Source organism: Anomaloglossus baeobatrachus, chromosome 4 (assembly GCF_048569485.1).
Source record: "Anomaloglossus baeobatrachus isolate aAnoBae1 chromosome 4, aAnoBae1.hap1, whole genome shotgun sequence".
Classification (NCBI taxonomy): Eukaryota; Metazoa; Chordata; class Amphibia; order Anura; family Aromobatidae; genus Anomaloglossus; species Anomaloglossus baeobatrachus.
The window spans coordinates 627,295,608-627,310,779 of record NC_134356.1 but is presented as its reverse complement, the minus strand read 5'-3'; the positions used below and the strand labels follow the sequence as shown (position 1 = coordinate 627,310,779).

At 48.4% G+C, this 15,172-nt stretch overlaps 1 protein-coding gene across 3 annotated transcripts in view; it reads left to right on the top strand.

Annotated features, from left to right (window-relative positions):
* The window catches only part of LOC142301941 (CD209 antigen-like protein A), a 161,514-nt gene that overhangs the window by 84,257 nt on the left and 62,085 nt on the right, over window positions 1-15,172 (top strand). For all 3 annotated transcript variants that reach the window (XM_075342999.1, XM_075343000.1, XM_075343001.1), the window contains exons 6-8: window positions 2,960-3,001; window positions 9,743-9,784; window positions 14,917-14,973. In XM_075342999.1, coding sequence (XP_075199114.1) covers window positions 2,960-3,001; window positions 9,743-9,784; window positions 14,917-14,973 — 141 coding nt within the window. The remainder of the gene's footprint in view (window positions 1-2,959; window positions 3,002-9,742; window positions 9,785-14,916; window positions 14,974-15,172) is intronic.

Sequence of the window (15,172 nt, the reverse complement as noted above, 5' to 3'; positions counted from 1 at the left end):
CTGGTGAGGTGCAGGGTCGCGGGGGCAGCGCGGTGCCAGACGGCACGGTGGTACTCACTCAGTCAGTAACGTACACGGAGTCTCTGGTAAAACAAACGGCTGGATGGACGGGTCCCACAGGCGGCTGCGGTGGTCACTCCCGGTAGGTTGGCGGTGACTGCCTCTCCCTGCACCTGTGATCTGTTTTTGGCTCCAATGGCTTCACACCGGTAACCCGCTCCCCAGCGGTGTATTTGCTAGAGGAGCCCCTTTTGCCCGCAGGCTCTGGCCCTGGGAACTCTAGCTGTGTTGGTAGCTGTATTTCCCTTCACGGTTGAGCGGTTGCCTTCAGTCGGGTGTTTGCTGCTGGGAAACCCCGGAGGTTCCCGTCGCTGATGGATTTGACCGGTTTAACAGCGACTCCAAGCCTGGTCGGGGTCCGTAGGCCCTGCCGAATGTTGCTGGCTTCTCTTTGCTCCCTGGTTCGATACCGGCGGGCCACCGCCCGTCCCCGGGCCTTACGGTTGTGCGTCAATTGGCCTCTCCTGCAAACGGTCACGACCGTCTGCCAACCTTGCTCTCAGGTGCCCGGGCCACGTACCCGGACACGGTCAGTCTGCTACACTACCACTTCACTCCTCTCCTTTCACTTTCCCTCACTGTTCTGTTCTGTTCTGACTTCCTTTCCCGCCTCCAGGACTGTGAACTCCTCAGTGGGTGGGGCCAACCGCCTGGCTTCACCCCACCTGGTGTGGACATCAGACCCTGGAGGGAGGCAACAAGGATTTGTGTGTGACTGATGTGCCTAACCGGGGTGTGGGGTGTGTTGTTGCAGTACCTGTGACATCCTGGCTTGTCCAGGGCACCACACTGCCCCGTCTTTATACTGTGCCTTCATCACACTCCTCCTCCTTGCTATAACCTCACACTGTCCTCCCATTCTGCCCCCTCTCCATACCACCCCTCTCCACTACCCAGTCCTTATTCTGTGCCCCTCACATTCTTCTCATCCCTTACTGTCTCCGCACTACCTCCTGTGTGTCCATATACTTTTCCACCTCACTCCCCATCCTGCCCACTTGCTCCTCATACCATGTCACTCTTTATTCTGTGTCCTCAAAATTTCTTTCCAGTTCGCTCCACGTCCTCTCTGTCCCCATGCATGAAACCTCATCCTCTCTCTCCCCATACATCACCCCTCATCCTCTCTCCCCATGCATCACCCCTTATCTTCTCTGTCCCAATGCATGAAACCTCATCCTCTCTCTCCCCATACATCACCCCTCATCATTTCTCTCCCCATGCATGAAACCTCATCCACTCTCTCCCTATGCATCACCCCTCATCCTCTGTCCCCATGCATTAAACCTCATCCTCTCTCTCCCCATGCATCACCCCTCATCCTCTGTCACCATGCATGAAACCTCATGCTCTCTCTCCCCATACATCACCCCTCATCCTCTCTCCCCTTGCATGAAACCTCATCCTCTCTCTCACCATACATCACCCCTCATCCTGTCTCCCCATGAATGAAACCTCACCCTCTCTCTCCCCATACATCACCCCTCATCATTTCTCTCCCCATGCATGAAACCTCATCCTCTCTCTCCTCATACATCACCCCTCATCCTCTGTCCCCATGCATGAAACCTCATCCTCTCTCTCCCCATACATCCCCCCTCATCCTCTGTCCTCATGCATGAAACCTCATCCTCTCTCTCTCCCCATACATCACCCCTCATCCTCTGTCCCCATGAATGAAACCTCATCCTCTCTCCCCATACATCACCCCTCATCCTCTCTCTCCCCATAAATCACCCCTCATTCTGTATCCCCATGAATGAAACCTCATCCTCTCTCCCCATACATCACCCCTCATCATTTCTCTCCCCATGCATGAAACCTCATCCTCTCTCTCCCCATACTCTGTCCACAGATAGTTCCCTCCCCCATCCATACTGTGTATATACATATTGCCCCCTCCCCACCCTCTGTCCCCCCATAGTGTGTGCACAGATGGTTCCCTCCCCCACCCTCTATCCCCCCATAGTGTGTCCACAGATAGTTCCCTCTCCCCCCCCTCTCTCCCCCATACTGTTTCATAAATAATCCCCTCTTACCCCATAATGTTCCTCCGTCCGTGTCTTCTTCAGCTCCACAGTGGAGCACTTCTCAGCATTTCTCTGCCGCCTCTGCGCTGCGGTGCTGGCTTCCGGGTCAGCAGTCTGATCAGCTGACCTGATCACATGACAGCCTTCGCGCTGACCCAGAAGTCAGCGCCGGCCTCACTGTTTCAGTTGTCCTCGCATCTGACAGATGCAAGGACAATTGAGCAGAGCCGCGCGCTGCACTTTCTATGAGTGCGGCTGTCAGCGTGACAGCTGCGCTCAGAGAATAGTGGCTCCCACCCGGCAGACATCCACACCACCGCATCAGGCAGCCCGACAGCGCCCCCTGGAGACGCCTCTGGCTTGTGCCTTCGCTCCACATGGCTAATTTGTATAGTTTACAAATTAGCCATGTGGACAGAGCCAGGGGCGCTCTTCAGATTTTCCGATACGCCGTACCAGCGCGTACCACCGCAAAAAAAGCACTGCTTCTTTGTTTCTTGAAATTTCATACATGGGACATCAGATATCACATGGAGAAACGCTATAATCAAATGATGCACACTATAATAGCGTTTCTCCATGTGATATCTGATGTCCCATGTATGAAATTTTCAAGAAATAAAAAAGAATCTGTCTATTGAGCTTTTTGTCACACCCATGACTCACACAGCTGGAAAAGCCGCTCTGCTCCCCTAATGGCAGATCACTTTGTGATTGCTCCTGTCGTCCGGAACGCCCCCCCATACACATTGGCCCGTGGGTCGATCCTGATGACATTACCGGGTCCAGCAGATTTTTGTCTGATGTTTATGCTGGTCTTTAGAATAAGATGAAACTGTGTTCTCACTAATCTGCTTTGTTCTCCACAGATTTGGCAATGAACAAAGAGATGTCACTACTACAGAATCAAAGTAAGTATCCTACTCAATGTCAGGCAGCAGCTGCTAAAGCAAACAAGATTTTAGGGTGTATAAGAAGAGAGATTAGATCCCGTGATCCCAACGTATTGTTACCCCTCTATAAATCACTTGTAAGGCCACATCTGGAATATGGGATCCAGTTTTGGGCTCAACATTTTAAAAGGATATTAAGAAGTTAGAGTCAGTTTAAAGGCGGTAAACTAGACTGCTACAAGGAATGGAAGGTCTCACATATTATGAGAGGTTGAAAAAGTTTGATTTGTTTAGCTTAGAAAAAAGACGTCTCAGAGGAGATCTCATTTATATGTATAAATACATGTGTGGTCAATATAAAGGACTGGCACATGACTTATTTCTTCCAAAGACAGTACTAAGGATCAGGGGGCACTCACTGCGCGTGGAAGAAAAGCGATTCCAACAGCTAAATAGGAAAGGGTTCTTTACAGTTAGAGCAGTCAGACTGTGGAATGCCCTACCACAAGAGGTAGTAATGGCAGATACTATAACAGCTTTTAAAAAAGCACTACTCTTCTGGTCCTTCTATTTAATAATATCTGTTTTTTGGCCAGATTTAACCCCTGGTGGTTTGGTATGGATCACTGGCACCTGGTTGTTTTCATTCCAAGTATTATTTTACTGGATTGAACATTTCCACCATTTATTGTGATACATTTTTTATCAGGAGGCTTAGTGGTCCTCTGCCATCCTACCTTGGGGTTTCCTCTGGGTATTCCTTGTTACCAATGTGGATAATTTGGGACCTATTTAGTGCCCCCTCTTTTGATGTTGTTATCCCTTCTGCTGATCATTCGGGGTGTCAGGTTTTGGTGTTTTCTGGACTTTTTAAACTGCTCACTTCTATTTAAACTTATTATATATTTATATTATATATTTATACCCTCCTATGGTTGTAATTTTTTTGATACATAAAAATTTTTCATTGGATATTTTGAGAGGGTGTTTATGTGCTCATTTTCAGCCATTTGTGGTTTCACTGGTAGATCCCCACTTCTCTTGCTTTTTTCTAGCTTTTAAAAAAGGGCTGGATGATTTCCTCAGTACACACAACATTGTCGGTTATATTATAAGTGACTTAGGGACAAAATGTAGAACTGGTGGAGGAAGGGGGAACTAGATGGACCGAGGTCTTTTTTCAACCTATGTAACTATGTAACTATGTAACTAAATCCTTCATCTATATATATAATTGCCTTATTCTGTCTGTCTGTCTGTCTTGCTCCAAAATGACGTCATTACAGTGACAACCGTCACCACACTGCGCGCGCTAAAGAGCCTGCGACCAACGGCTCAGCTAACTGAACAGCCCGAACTACGGGCCGACAGGACGACGTCCGACACTTTTCCCCGCCCCTACATGGAGCCCCGACTCCCTGGTGAGTGCTGCACCTCCGGGAGCCCACACCGGCAACCCAGCCGACACATATCCACCGCTCTCCTCCGCCCCCCCGCACACATTACCCCACTCGGCTCCACCCCCCTCCGCACTCTGCCCTCCGCATGTATACACGGAACACACACACAGAAATAGTCACCTGTCCGCAGCCATGCAGTCCCCAGCACTGACGTCCTCAGCGCCATGGCCCCGCTCGGCTCCACCCCCCCGCACTCCGCCCCCCACACACATTACCCCACTTGGCTCCGCCCCCGCACTCCACCCTACGCATGTATACACTGAACACACACACACACCTGGATAGTCACCTGTCCCCAGCCATGCAGTCCCCGGCACTGACGTCCTCAGCGCCATGGCCCCGCTCGGCTCCACCACCCCCACACTCCGCCCCTCGCAAACATTACCCCGCAGGATGGGGGCACATGTTAGGATGGTGGCTGCACCACGATGGGGGCACATACCAGCATTGGGCCACATCACAGCATCAGCACACATACCAGGATGGGGGCCATACAAGGATGGAGACTATACCAGGATGGGACACAGACCAGGATGCTGCATATAATTGCCTTATTCTGTCTGTCTGTCTGTCTTGCTCCAAAATGATGTCATTATAGTGACAACCATTGCCACACCGCACGCGCTAAAGAGCCTATAAACAATTATAAGAATATACTAAATTAAACCTAACCCATCCAGTCCATTCATTACCTTATTATTCAATCTAACCTACATATACATTCTAGACTACCCGATACGTTAGAATCAGGCCACCTTCTAGTATACAGTATATCACAAAAGTAAGTACACAGTTTCACATCTCATGGGACAACACTGAGGATAGGAAACTTTGATACAATGTACAGTGTCAGTGTGCAGCTTGAATAACAGTGTAAATTTGCTGTCCTCTAAATAACTCAACACACAGCCGTTAATGTAAAAAGCGCTGGCAACAAAAGTGAGTACACCCCTAAGTGGAAATGATCAAATTGTGATGATCATGATGATGATCAAAAGTGTCAATTTTTCTGTTTGGCCACCATTATTTTCAAAAATAGAAAAAGGGAAATGTATGCCACATGACCAGGATCACGATATAAATAGAAAAAAATATATAAATCTTTATTGGAGTGTAATCACACAAAACAAACGTGCAAAGTTAAGAACAATTAAAATGCATCCAAAAGCTGTCTAGGCATCCTTTAGGCAAAAATACAAGAAATTAATATAATATTAGCTGCATGAAATTTATATTAATAAAACCAGTGAAATTAGGAACATAAATGCCACAAAATAGATAAATTAGAACACAATCACAAAAGGATCTTAGCAATGCTTATATATCAAATATCTGCATTGTGTATAAATCCAAACTTCAAGTTTGGTATAGAGCAAACTGAAATAAATTGCAAGGGATAGATAGAAATGTGGCACCCCAGTAGTCATGGGAGCCACAGTAGTGGTGTTCTCCTCACCGGAGGGCAATGCTATGCCTGGAAGCAGCGGGGAGACCTCTATGCCAGGTATAATCACACACACAACACTTCCTAATCCAGGCCAGAAGGGGGAGGTCAAGTCCTGTTTGGGGCGAGCTTCCCTGTGCATTCTGGGCTGGGGAGGGGTTAGAGAGAGGCCCTACATCGATCTCGCGCTGCCCGCCACAAGGGACAAGACAAATAACATCTAGGAAGAGGGACGCTGTGCTGCTCCAGGCCACAGCGACCCACAGTCAGAGCGCACTAAGGAAGGCCTCCAACGTACCTGGCAAAGAAGGGATTCCTCACTGCTTCCCGGCTGCCCGGACCACTGTAACCTGGGACCATAACAACTGATCAGTAAAAGGTAAAGGAAACTACCAGCCTGTGTCATCTAGTTACTGTCGGCATCCTCAGCCCCACTCCCCAGTGTACAACAGCATAGACTACCTGCCTATCACCCTCCCTGGGGCCCGCTCCACCTGTGGGGACCTAATCCATTCCAGCTGCGACACCATCCGCCTCAGAGGACATCACCCGCAGTGGCAGCTAATCCCTGGCCGCACACCACAGGTGGCGTCACAAGACAAACAACCATCATCATCCTTCCTTTTATTGTACGCCTTGGGGTCATGAAGCCGGGCAGGGCCACCCGTGACATTCCCAGACCCGACATCACCGGCCCAGCGACAAGTAAAGTTAATCCCTTGCCCAGTGGGTGCTACTGAAATCTCCCCAGATAATACACAAATAAGAAAAAACTCAGAGAAATTAGATAAATACAAACCAAAATGCTATCTACCAATGCCGGTGTGACCTATGAGCAAGGATTAGTAGGGACAGCAAAGTGCATACACAGAGATCTGCCAAATACAAGGACAATACTATATTATCATTTGTAAAATCAAAAGCTTACAATACTGACCAGCTGTAAGCACCATGCAGGGTATAAGTTAACTAGTGTCCAAGCAATAGATGGGTAAAGCACTCATCCAAATAAAGTGGCCACGCATACAAATAGGTTGCCTGGGGATGCCTGTTCCATGCGTATTGCCATAAGCTATGTACGGCTTCCTCAAGGGTAGAAAGAGATGCTAACATACAAAGTAACATACACTCATATATATATATTTATACATACCATAAGTCAATTTAGACTAGTACCTTAATTATTGATGGGAGACCATACATATGTGGCAATAACTTGTTTAAGCGCTGGTGGACAATGGTGCGGTGCCTGGAAGTCACTATACAAACTCCAAGGTCGAAATGCGCATGCGAGCAAAAACAATCACAAAAGCGCATGCGCAGGGACATAATGTTTTGCACATTTATGGCTGTGCCCCCAGTACGGCCTTACTTGACAGACCTCTTGAGACACTATGAGGCCCCCTTCACACGTCCGTGAAAATACACGTACGTGTGTTACGTCCGTTTTCCGGGTCCGTTTTCCGTTTTTGTGTCCTTTTTTTTGGTCCGTGTGGCATCTGTGTGAACTGCGTATGCTAGCCGTGTGTGCATGTGTAATGCCCGTGTGTGCGTGTGAAACTTAACTGACGTGTGTGTGTTGTCCGTGTGAAATGTCCGTGTGTGATGCTAAATGTTATTGATACATAACTGCTGACAGCAGACAGAGTCGCGCGCTGAGAATGAACTCGGGTGAACTTCACCCGACTTCATCCTCATACCGCGGCTCTGTGTCGCGTCCTGATTAGCGGTCACCCGTGAAGCACTCACCGGTGACTGCTAATCCCCTGAGTGACTGCAGAGAGCAGCGCGATTAGCGCTACTGTCACTCAGGTTACCCGTGGCTAGCTGGACCCTCCACCCGTGACCGCAAGTCACCTGTGACTTCATCGCTGTCACTCGGGCGACTTGCTGTCACAGTTGGAGGATCCAGCGGTGGCCGCGAGTGACCTCAGTGACAGCACAGCTGATCGCGCTACTCACCTCAGTTGCTGCGTGGAGGTGACAGGAGCGGTGGTGTTCTTCTGCAGCTCCTGTCACCTTCATGTAGCAGAGCTGGAAGCGACACTGGCCCTCCGTGGATTACGCCGGACATGGATGGGTATTTGGGGCATAATAAATTGGTGAACGAGGGTATTTGTTATTGTTTATTATTTCAAATAAAGGATTTTTTCACTGTGTGTGTTTATTAACTTTAACTTGCCGGTTAATCATTGGGGGTGTCTCATAGACGCCTGCAATGATTAATCTTGGACTTAGTGGGAGCTATGGGCTGCCAATAACTCCTTATTACCCCGTTTTGCCAACGCACCAGGGCAAATCGGGAAGAGCCGGGTAGAGTCCCAGGACTGTCGCATCTATTGTATGCGGCAATTCTGGGCGGCTGCTGGCTGATATTGTTAGGCTGGGGGGCTCCCCATAATGTGGGGCTCCCCATCCTGAGAATACCAGCCTTCAGCCGTATGGCTTTATCTTGGCTGGAATCAAAATTGGGGGGACCGCACGCCATTTTTTATAATTAATTATTTCTTTTCTTCTACTGCACAGTATAGTCCCGCCCACCGGCGGCTGTGATTGGCTGCAGTGAGGCAGCTGTCACTCAGCGTGGGGGCATGTCTCACTGCAACCAATCATAGGCACCGGTGGGCGGGGGAAAGCAGGGAATACGAGATTGTTTAATGAGCCGCCAGCTTTTTCAAAAGAGGAAAAGCCGCCGGAGTTTAGTGAACAGCTGTGCAGCGCCGCGCCGGGGATCGGGGAATGGTAAGTATGAGAGAGGGGGGAGACTGACCGACAGACTGTGAGAGTGGGACAGACAAGACAGAGAGAGACCGACAGACAGACAGAGAGACCGACCGACGGACTGAGGGAGATAGACTGAAAAAAAAAAATGACCGACATCGCTAGAAAAAAGCACAAAACGTACACGGAGCATACAGAGATGCATCCGTGTCACGTATTGTGCGCACATAACCATTGACTTTCATGGTGTCCGCGTGTGCGTGTTCCGTGCAGAAAACGGACATGCATCCGTACAAAAAAGGAAACACATACGGATCACGCACACGGACACACGGGCTGTATGGAAAAGCGCACGTGTCAACACAAACATAGCATAACATTGGCGTACGTATGTCCGTGTCTCCGGTATCACGGAAACGGATCAAACACGCACGTGTTTCACGGACGTGTGAAGGGTGAAGGGGGCCTGAAGCAAATACCATTATTTGAGCAATACAAAGCTTTTCATGTGTTCCCTGTAGAACAATATTGTATGGGAATTGTATTTAGCCTATGTCTGATCCCTGAAGAGGAGGTGGTCACTGGTCAGCAGTAATGGTGAGCTGGACTTTCTCTATACATACTACATGAGCACCCTCTTTCGTTCTGGCTTCAGTTTTTGCTCATAATTTCAGGACAAGACTGTAAAATACTCAGGCATAGGTCAAAATTTCCATATGCTTTAAGGATTTAGTGTAGAATCAAGCGGTTAACACTGAATATTTGAGCTGTATAGGAGATGCTCAAAGGGGATCTGTCACCAGGAGAGATGTCACACACTTCTGGACTTCTCTTAGATCACCCATGAAAAATTAGCCAGTGGGTTCTACTAGTCAAGCGCAGCCTCATGGCATCATACACAGTACTTTTTGTCACACCCGTGACTCACGCAGCTGGAAAAAGGTGCTCTGATCCCCCAAATGCAAGATCACTTTGTGAGTTGCTCCTGTCGTCCGGAACGTCCCCCCATACACATTGGCCCGTGGGTCGTTCTTGATGACATTACCGGGTCCAGTAAATTTTAGTCTGATGTTTATGGGGGTCTTTAGAATAAGATGAAACGGTCTTCACACTAATCTGCTTTGTTCTCCACAGATTTGGCAATGAACAAAGAGATGTCACTACTACAGAATCAAAGTAAGTATCCTACTCATACAGCATATGAATAAAGTAAGTATACCGTTACACACCTCATGGGACAAGACTGAGGATAGGAAACTTTGATACAATGTACAGAGTCAGTGTACAGCTTGTATAACAGTGTAAATTTGGTGTCCTCTAAATAACACACAGCCATTAATGTCTAAACCACTGGCAACAAAAGTGAGTACACCCCTAAGTGAAAATGACCAAATTGTGCCAAAGTTTCAATTTTTTTGTGTGGCCACCTTAATTTTCAAGAAGTGCTTTAACTCTCTTGGGCATGGAGGTCACTAGAGCTTCACAGGAGCCGATGGATTCCTCTTCCATCCTCCACAATGACATCACGGAGCTGGTGGATGTCACAGACCTTGCAATCTCTTTCTCGTTTAAGGAGGCCTCACAGATGCTCAATAGGGTTTAGGTCTGGAGACATATGACGCACCCATGGGGTCCCTGGGTCACTACTCGTCACCGGGACGGTGATGCTTGGGCTTGTCACAGCAGCCTGGCCTGGTTCCGTGACCCCGTCCGTGTCAATACAGAATATGGAGGGGTTGGGGATGATGGGAGTAGTTGTCTCGTGACGCCACCTGTGGTATGCAGCTATGAGAGGAGCCGCCGCTGCGGAAGATCTCTCTCTTCTGGGGCGGATGTTAATGCAGCTCGGATGTTGCAGCTCTTGTCTTGCCCAGGGATAGGGGATACTCAGATCCAGGCCAAGGGGTCGCTTCTGAAGGTATCACGGTGGCGTGACCAGGTCTGTGATCCCAGCACCACAACAAAAGGGGCCTTATATACAGGGGAGATTTGGTAGTCTATGTTCCGTGACGCCACCCGTGGTGTGCGGTGAGGTAATGGAGGACCGCCGCTGCCGGTCACAGGATCCCGGGGAAGGTAATGGGCAGCAAGGTGGTGATTTTCCCTCCACGGGTAGGGTGCTGATGTCCCGGGACCCCGGTGTGATGGATTGGGGAGTAACGGGTGCAGTCCACGGCTTGGACCGGGTGGTGCAGGAGTACTCACAGTATAAGGCAATAATTGACACGAGTCCAAGAATTAACCAAGTTGCTGGTAACTGGTGCCCACGGCTGTGTAATTCGGGTGTTTTTCTCCTGACTGGTGTCTATGCCTGTGTCTGCTCCGTACACAGGAAGTGGCTGGCCTATTCTTGAGGCCTTCACTGCCACTTCTCCTAGCCCCACACAGGGGCTGCTTCCGGACCTCTCTCCTCCTGCAGACTGACTGAAACTAAACTCTACTCTCTCCAAGCTCCTCTCTCCCCCTCCCGTTTTCCTGAGGAGGGGGCGAGTGGGTCTGATTGGCTGGTGTGTATTGGTGTGGGAAACTCCCCAAGGGAGAGGGAGATCTGCACCAAAAAGATGGATGCAGACCTCTGTGACACCCTGGTTTTGCCAGGGCAGCACACTCTCCACTGGCAGAGCTCAGCCCCAGGAAGGATGATGATAGGAGTAGTAGCCGATGACGAGGACACCAGGAATTGCAGTTCAAGTTCTTTACTAACTATAATATCATCACCTGTGGAGTGCCGATGTCCACCATGATGGGCCTCAGTCGATCGATTCAGAGGTCACCGTTGGTGTAATGAAGGATGAGCCTTTTCCCCAAAGTTTCCTCCACCCCAGGGTTAGAGCGCTGGGGCTGAGCTTCCATCTCCAAGCCGTGGGCGCCCTGGTTAGCTTCCTTTCTCAGCGGTGTGATGTTGCCTGGACCGAGGTCCCGACTTGACTCCTTGCCTGTCCTAAGCGGACTGACTATGTATGAATGTTGCTCCTTCTTTCCACCCTTGTGTAGCTCCACCTCCCAGGTGCTAACTAGTGAGTGGAAAGTCCTGTTCCCATGACGGCCACTTCCAACATCTACCCTAGCCCAGCCCCAGTGGTTGGCTACTAACCTGTGTGTATGGATGAAATGTGATCACACCGGCAATGAACCTCCTCCTTAACCCGGAATGAACACTGCACCTTAAGTGAGGAGCAGTACCCTGTGGCAACTAAAGCCTGAGGGGTGCCACACATGTTTGGCCAGTCTAACACAGGAGCCGGTGAATAGACAACGCTGGTAATCAGGTGAACAGAGCTCACCGTTGCTTTAGTAACCCGCTCGTTAGGTTACTATGGCAACGGTGGCAGCGGTGACGTCACCGCTTACTAACCTGCAGTCTCTGCTCACTGATTGAGTGCTTTCTCTGTGCTTTCTGAAATAGTAGAGCTGCATCGGTTGAAGAAAGAAGACAGAAGACCAGGATCGTAGAGGTGTGACAGGGAGTAATAAAGATGGGGCCCTTAAGTGTGTCTGTGTATTTGTTTCTAATAAAGTATTTTTTCTCTGTGTGGTGTCTTTTTTTTAACCCTTTATTGGAGATTCTTAATGGCTGGGTCAAACTTGGCCTGACATTAGGAATCTCGGACTTAATACCAGCTGGTAAAACAAAGCTGCTATTAACCCCTTATTACCCAGCATGCCACCTGGCACCAGGGCCACTGGTATAGTTGGATACAGCGCCAGAAGATGGCGCTTCTATGAAAGTGCCATTTTCTGGGGTGGCTGAGGATTGCCATTCGCAGTGGGGGGGCTAGAAAGCTTGGGCCACCCTGCGCCGTGGATTCCAGTCCCCAGCTGCCTAGTTGTACCTGGCTGGACTCAAAAATTGGGCAAAGTCCAAGTCATTTTTTTTTTTTTAAATTATTTCATGAAAATTATTTTCCCTATATTTCTGGTACCCAGGTGGGTACAAATAGGCAGCTGGGGGTTGGGGGCTTCCCTGGATTCTCCATTGCCAGTGAAGGTAACATCAAGCAGTGGGGATTAGCAGTCAATAGCTGCTTGGGTTACCCTTAGCTAGCAATAGAAAATGCAGTCGGAGCCCACATATTTTTTTTACCCCTAACTCTAGGGTTAGGGTTCGGTTTTGTTTTTTCTTTAATGAATTTTAAAAAAAAATTGACATGGACTTTGCCATATTTTTGTATGCCAGCCAGGTACAGCAGGCAGGTACGGGCTGCCCCCAACCCTCAGCTGCCTATTTGTACCCTGCTGGGAACCAAAAATATAGGGAAGCCCTTTTTTTTAATTATTTCATGAAATAATTAAGAAAAAACGATGTGGGGTTTGTCCAATTTTTTGTGTCCAGTCAGGTTCAACTAGCAACTGGGGCCTGGAATCCGCAGTACAGGGTGTCCCAAGTTTTCTGCCCCCTCCGCTGCAAATTGCAGTCCACAGCTTCCCCAGAAAATGGCGCGTTCATAGAAGCGCCATCTTATGGTGTTGTAGCCAACTTTTCCAGCGGCCCTGGTGGGTAATAATGGGGTTAGGGCCAGCTGTGTATTATCAGATGGCCCTAAGCCCGAAATTCATGGTGTCACGCCAATATTAGACATGCCACCATGAATTTCTAGTAAAGATAATAAAAAACACAGAGAAAAATATTTTTATTAAAAAAAAAATACAACACAACTAGTGACTCCATCTTTATTGAACTAAATCGTAGTTCTGAGTTGTTGAGGGACCCGCGATGTCCAATCCGGATCCAATATCATCTGATCGGTTTGCCGGAAGGCAAACCGATCAGATGATTTGTTAGGTTCAAGGATCTGAATCAAATAACACATTAGCTGATTGTTTAAAAATTCTATCCTCACCTCTCTGCAGACTCGCGGGACACGTCCGATCGGCTTCAGGACCCGCCGGTAAGCAGCTGATGCTGTCGCCTAACAGCATCACCTGATCATTTAAACCGGCTGGGTTCTAAAAAGCCGGCCGGCTTTTATGAGCGACTGGTCCCCGTGCTGTCTAATCACTTAATGAGTGAGCAGAGACTGCGGGTTGGTAAGCGGTGATGTCACCACTGCCACCATTGTCATAGTAACCCAACGAGCAGGTTATTATAGCAATGGTGATCTCCGATCACCTGATTACCGGTACCACTATTCACCAGCTCCTGCATGAGCAAGTGAATAGTGGCGCAGATAAACAGGGAGTTAACTCCTGCAGCTTCCGCAGCAGTTGGTGAATAGCGGTGTCGGTAATCAAGTGATTGGAGATCACCGTTGCTATAGTAACCCGCTTATTAGGTTACTATGGCAACGGTGGCAGCAGTGACGTCACCGCTTGCCAACCTGCAGTCTCTGTTCACTCATTGAGTGATTAGACAGCACGGGGAGCAGAAGCATTCTTCCTCCCCCAATTCTTTCTGACACACTAAATCTGTCCCTAGCTCAGAAGCACCTCTCCCTATACTAGCTGCCTGTGGATCAGAGTGATGAGCACAGTGCCGTCAGGAATTATATAGATCTGATGACGCTGTGCGGCCAGCCAATCACTGTAATGCCACAACCAACATGGCTGTGGCATTACAGTGTGTGGCAGCCAATTCCTGCATGTGGGCTGACTCTGTAAAGAGCGCCAACATGCAGAGAGGGGGAGCCGAGCATGTGCCTGAGCATCTCGCTGGTACTTGGCGCTCGCTGAGTATCTCAAGTAGTGAGATGCTCGGGCGAGCACCGAGTACCGGCATGCTCGCCATCCCTATGTGCAACATCATAAGAAGCAGTTGCCTATGAAGCCTTTGAGACAGCACAGGAGACTGGGAGATCTTAAAGGAGCAAAGCTGCATGTGTATCGTGTCATTCAGGATCTCAAAGCAAGTGATATGGAGAAAGGAGTCAGACACTGTCACTGGTTCCAGACGTTTGTCAGAGACAACAAAGGAATATTGGACATCACATGGTTCTCCGATGAGGCGTGGTTCCATATGTTTGGTTATCTTAACTCACAATACACCCATATAATGTATGTGCAGTTGAAAATTATTCTACCACTCATCAAAAGCAATGGACGTCAACTCCACAAGTCTTATGGAAATTAGTTAGCGGCACATTTAATTCTGGTTGTGTACAGCGTTGCCTTTTCTGCTGACCAGCTTACCTAGACTTTTTAACATCAAATTGTACCATATATCTCTCCTATTTGTTGCTAGCGTTCAATATATAAAAAGGAGTTCATCTAATTTACTGTATATATGCTGTATATTGCCAACCACTGATTTAGATTTTTAAACAAATTAGTTTATCCATTTACTTTACCTTTTAATGTAACTGTATCTCCAGCAAACGACCGACAGCAGACAGTCCTGGAGGATGTGAATACCGTCAAAAAAGATTTAGGTGAGTCCTTAAAAAAATGTTTGGCTCTTAAATTATGACTTTAAACATCAAAGTTCCAAATTTCTTGTTACATCTTTGATTTTTAGTCCCTCGTGAGTCGAATATTCTGATTTTAAATGACCAGATGTTTTTTAGTGATTGTTCACATATAGAGGTTTATAGTGTTTTCTGGTTTTGGAAAACCCATGTCTGCAGTTTG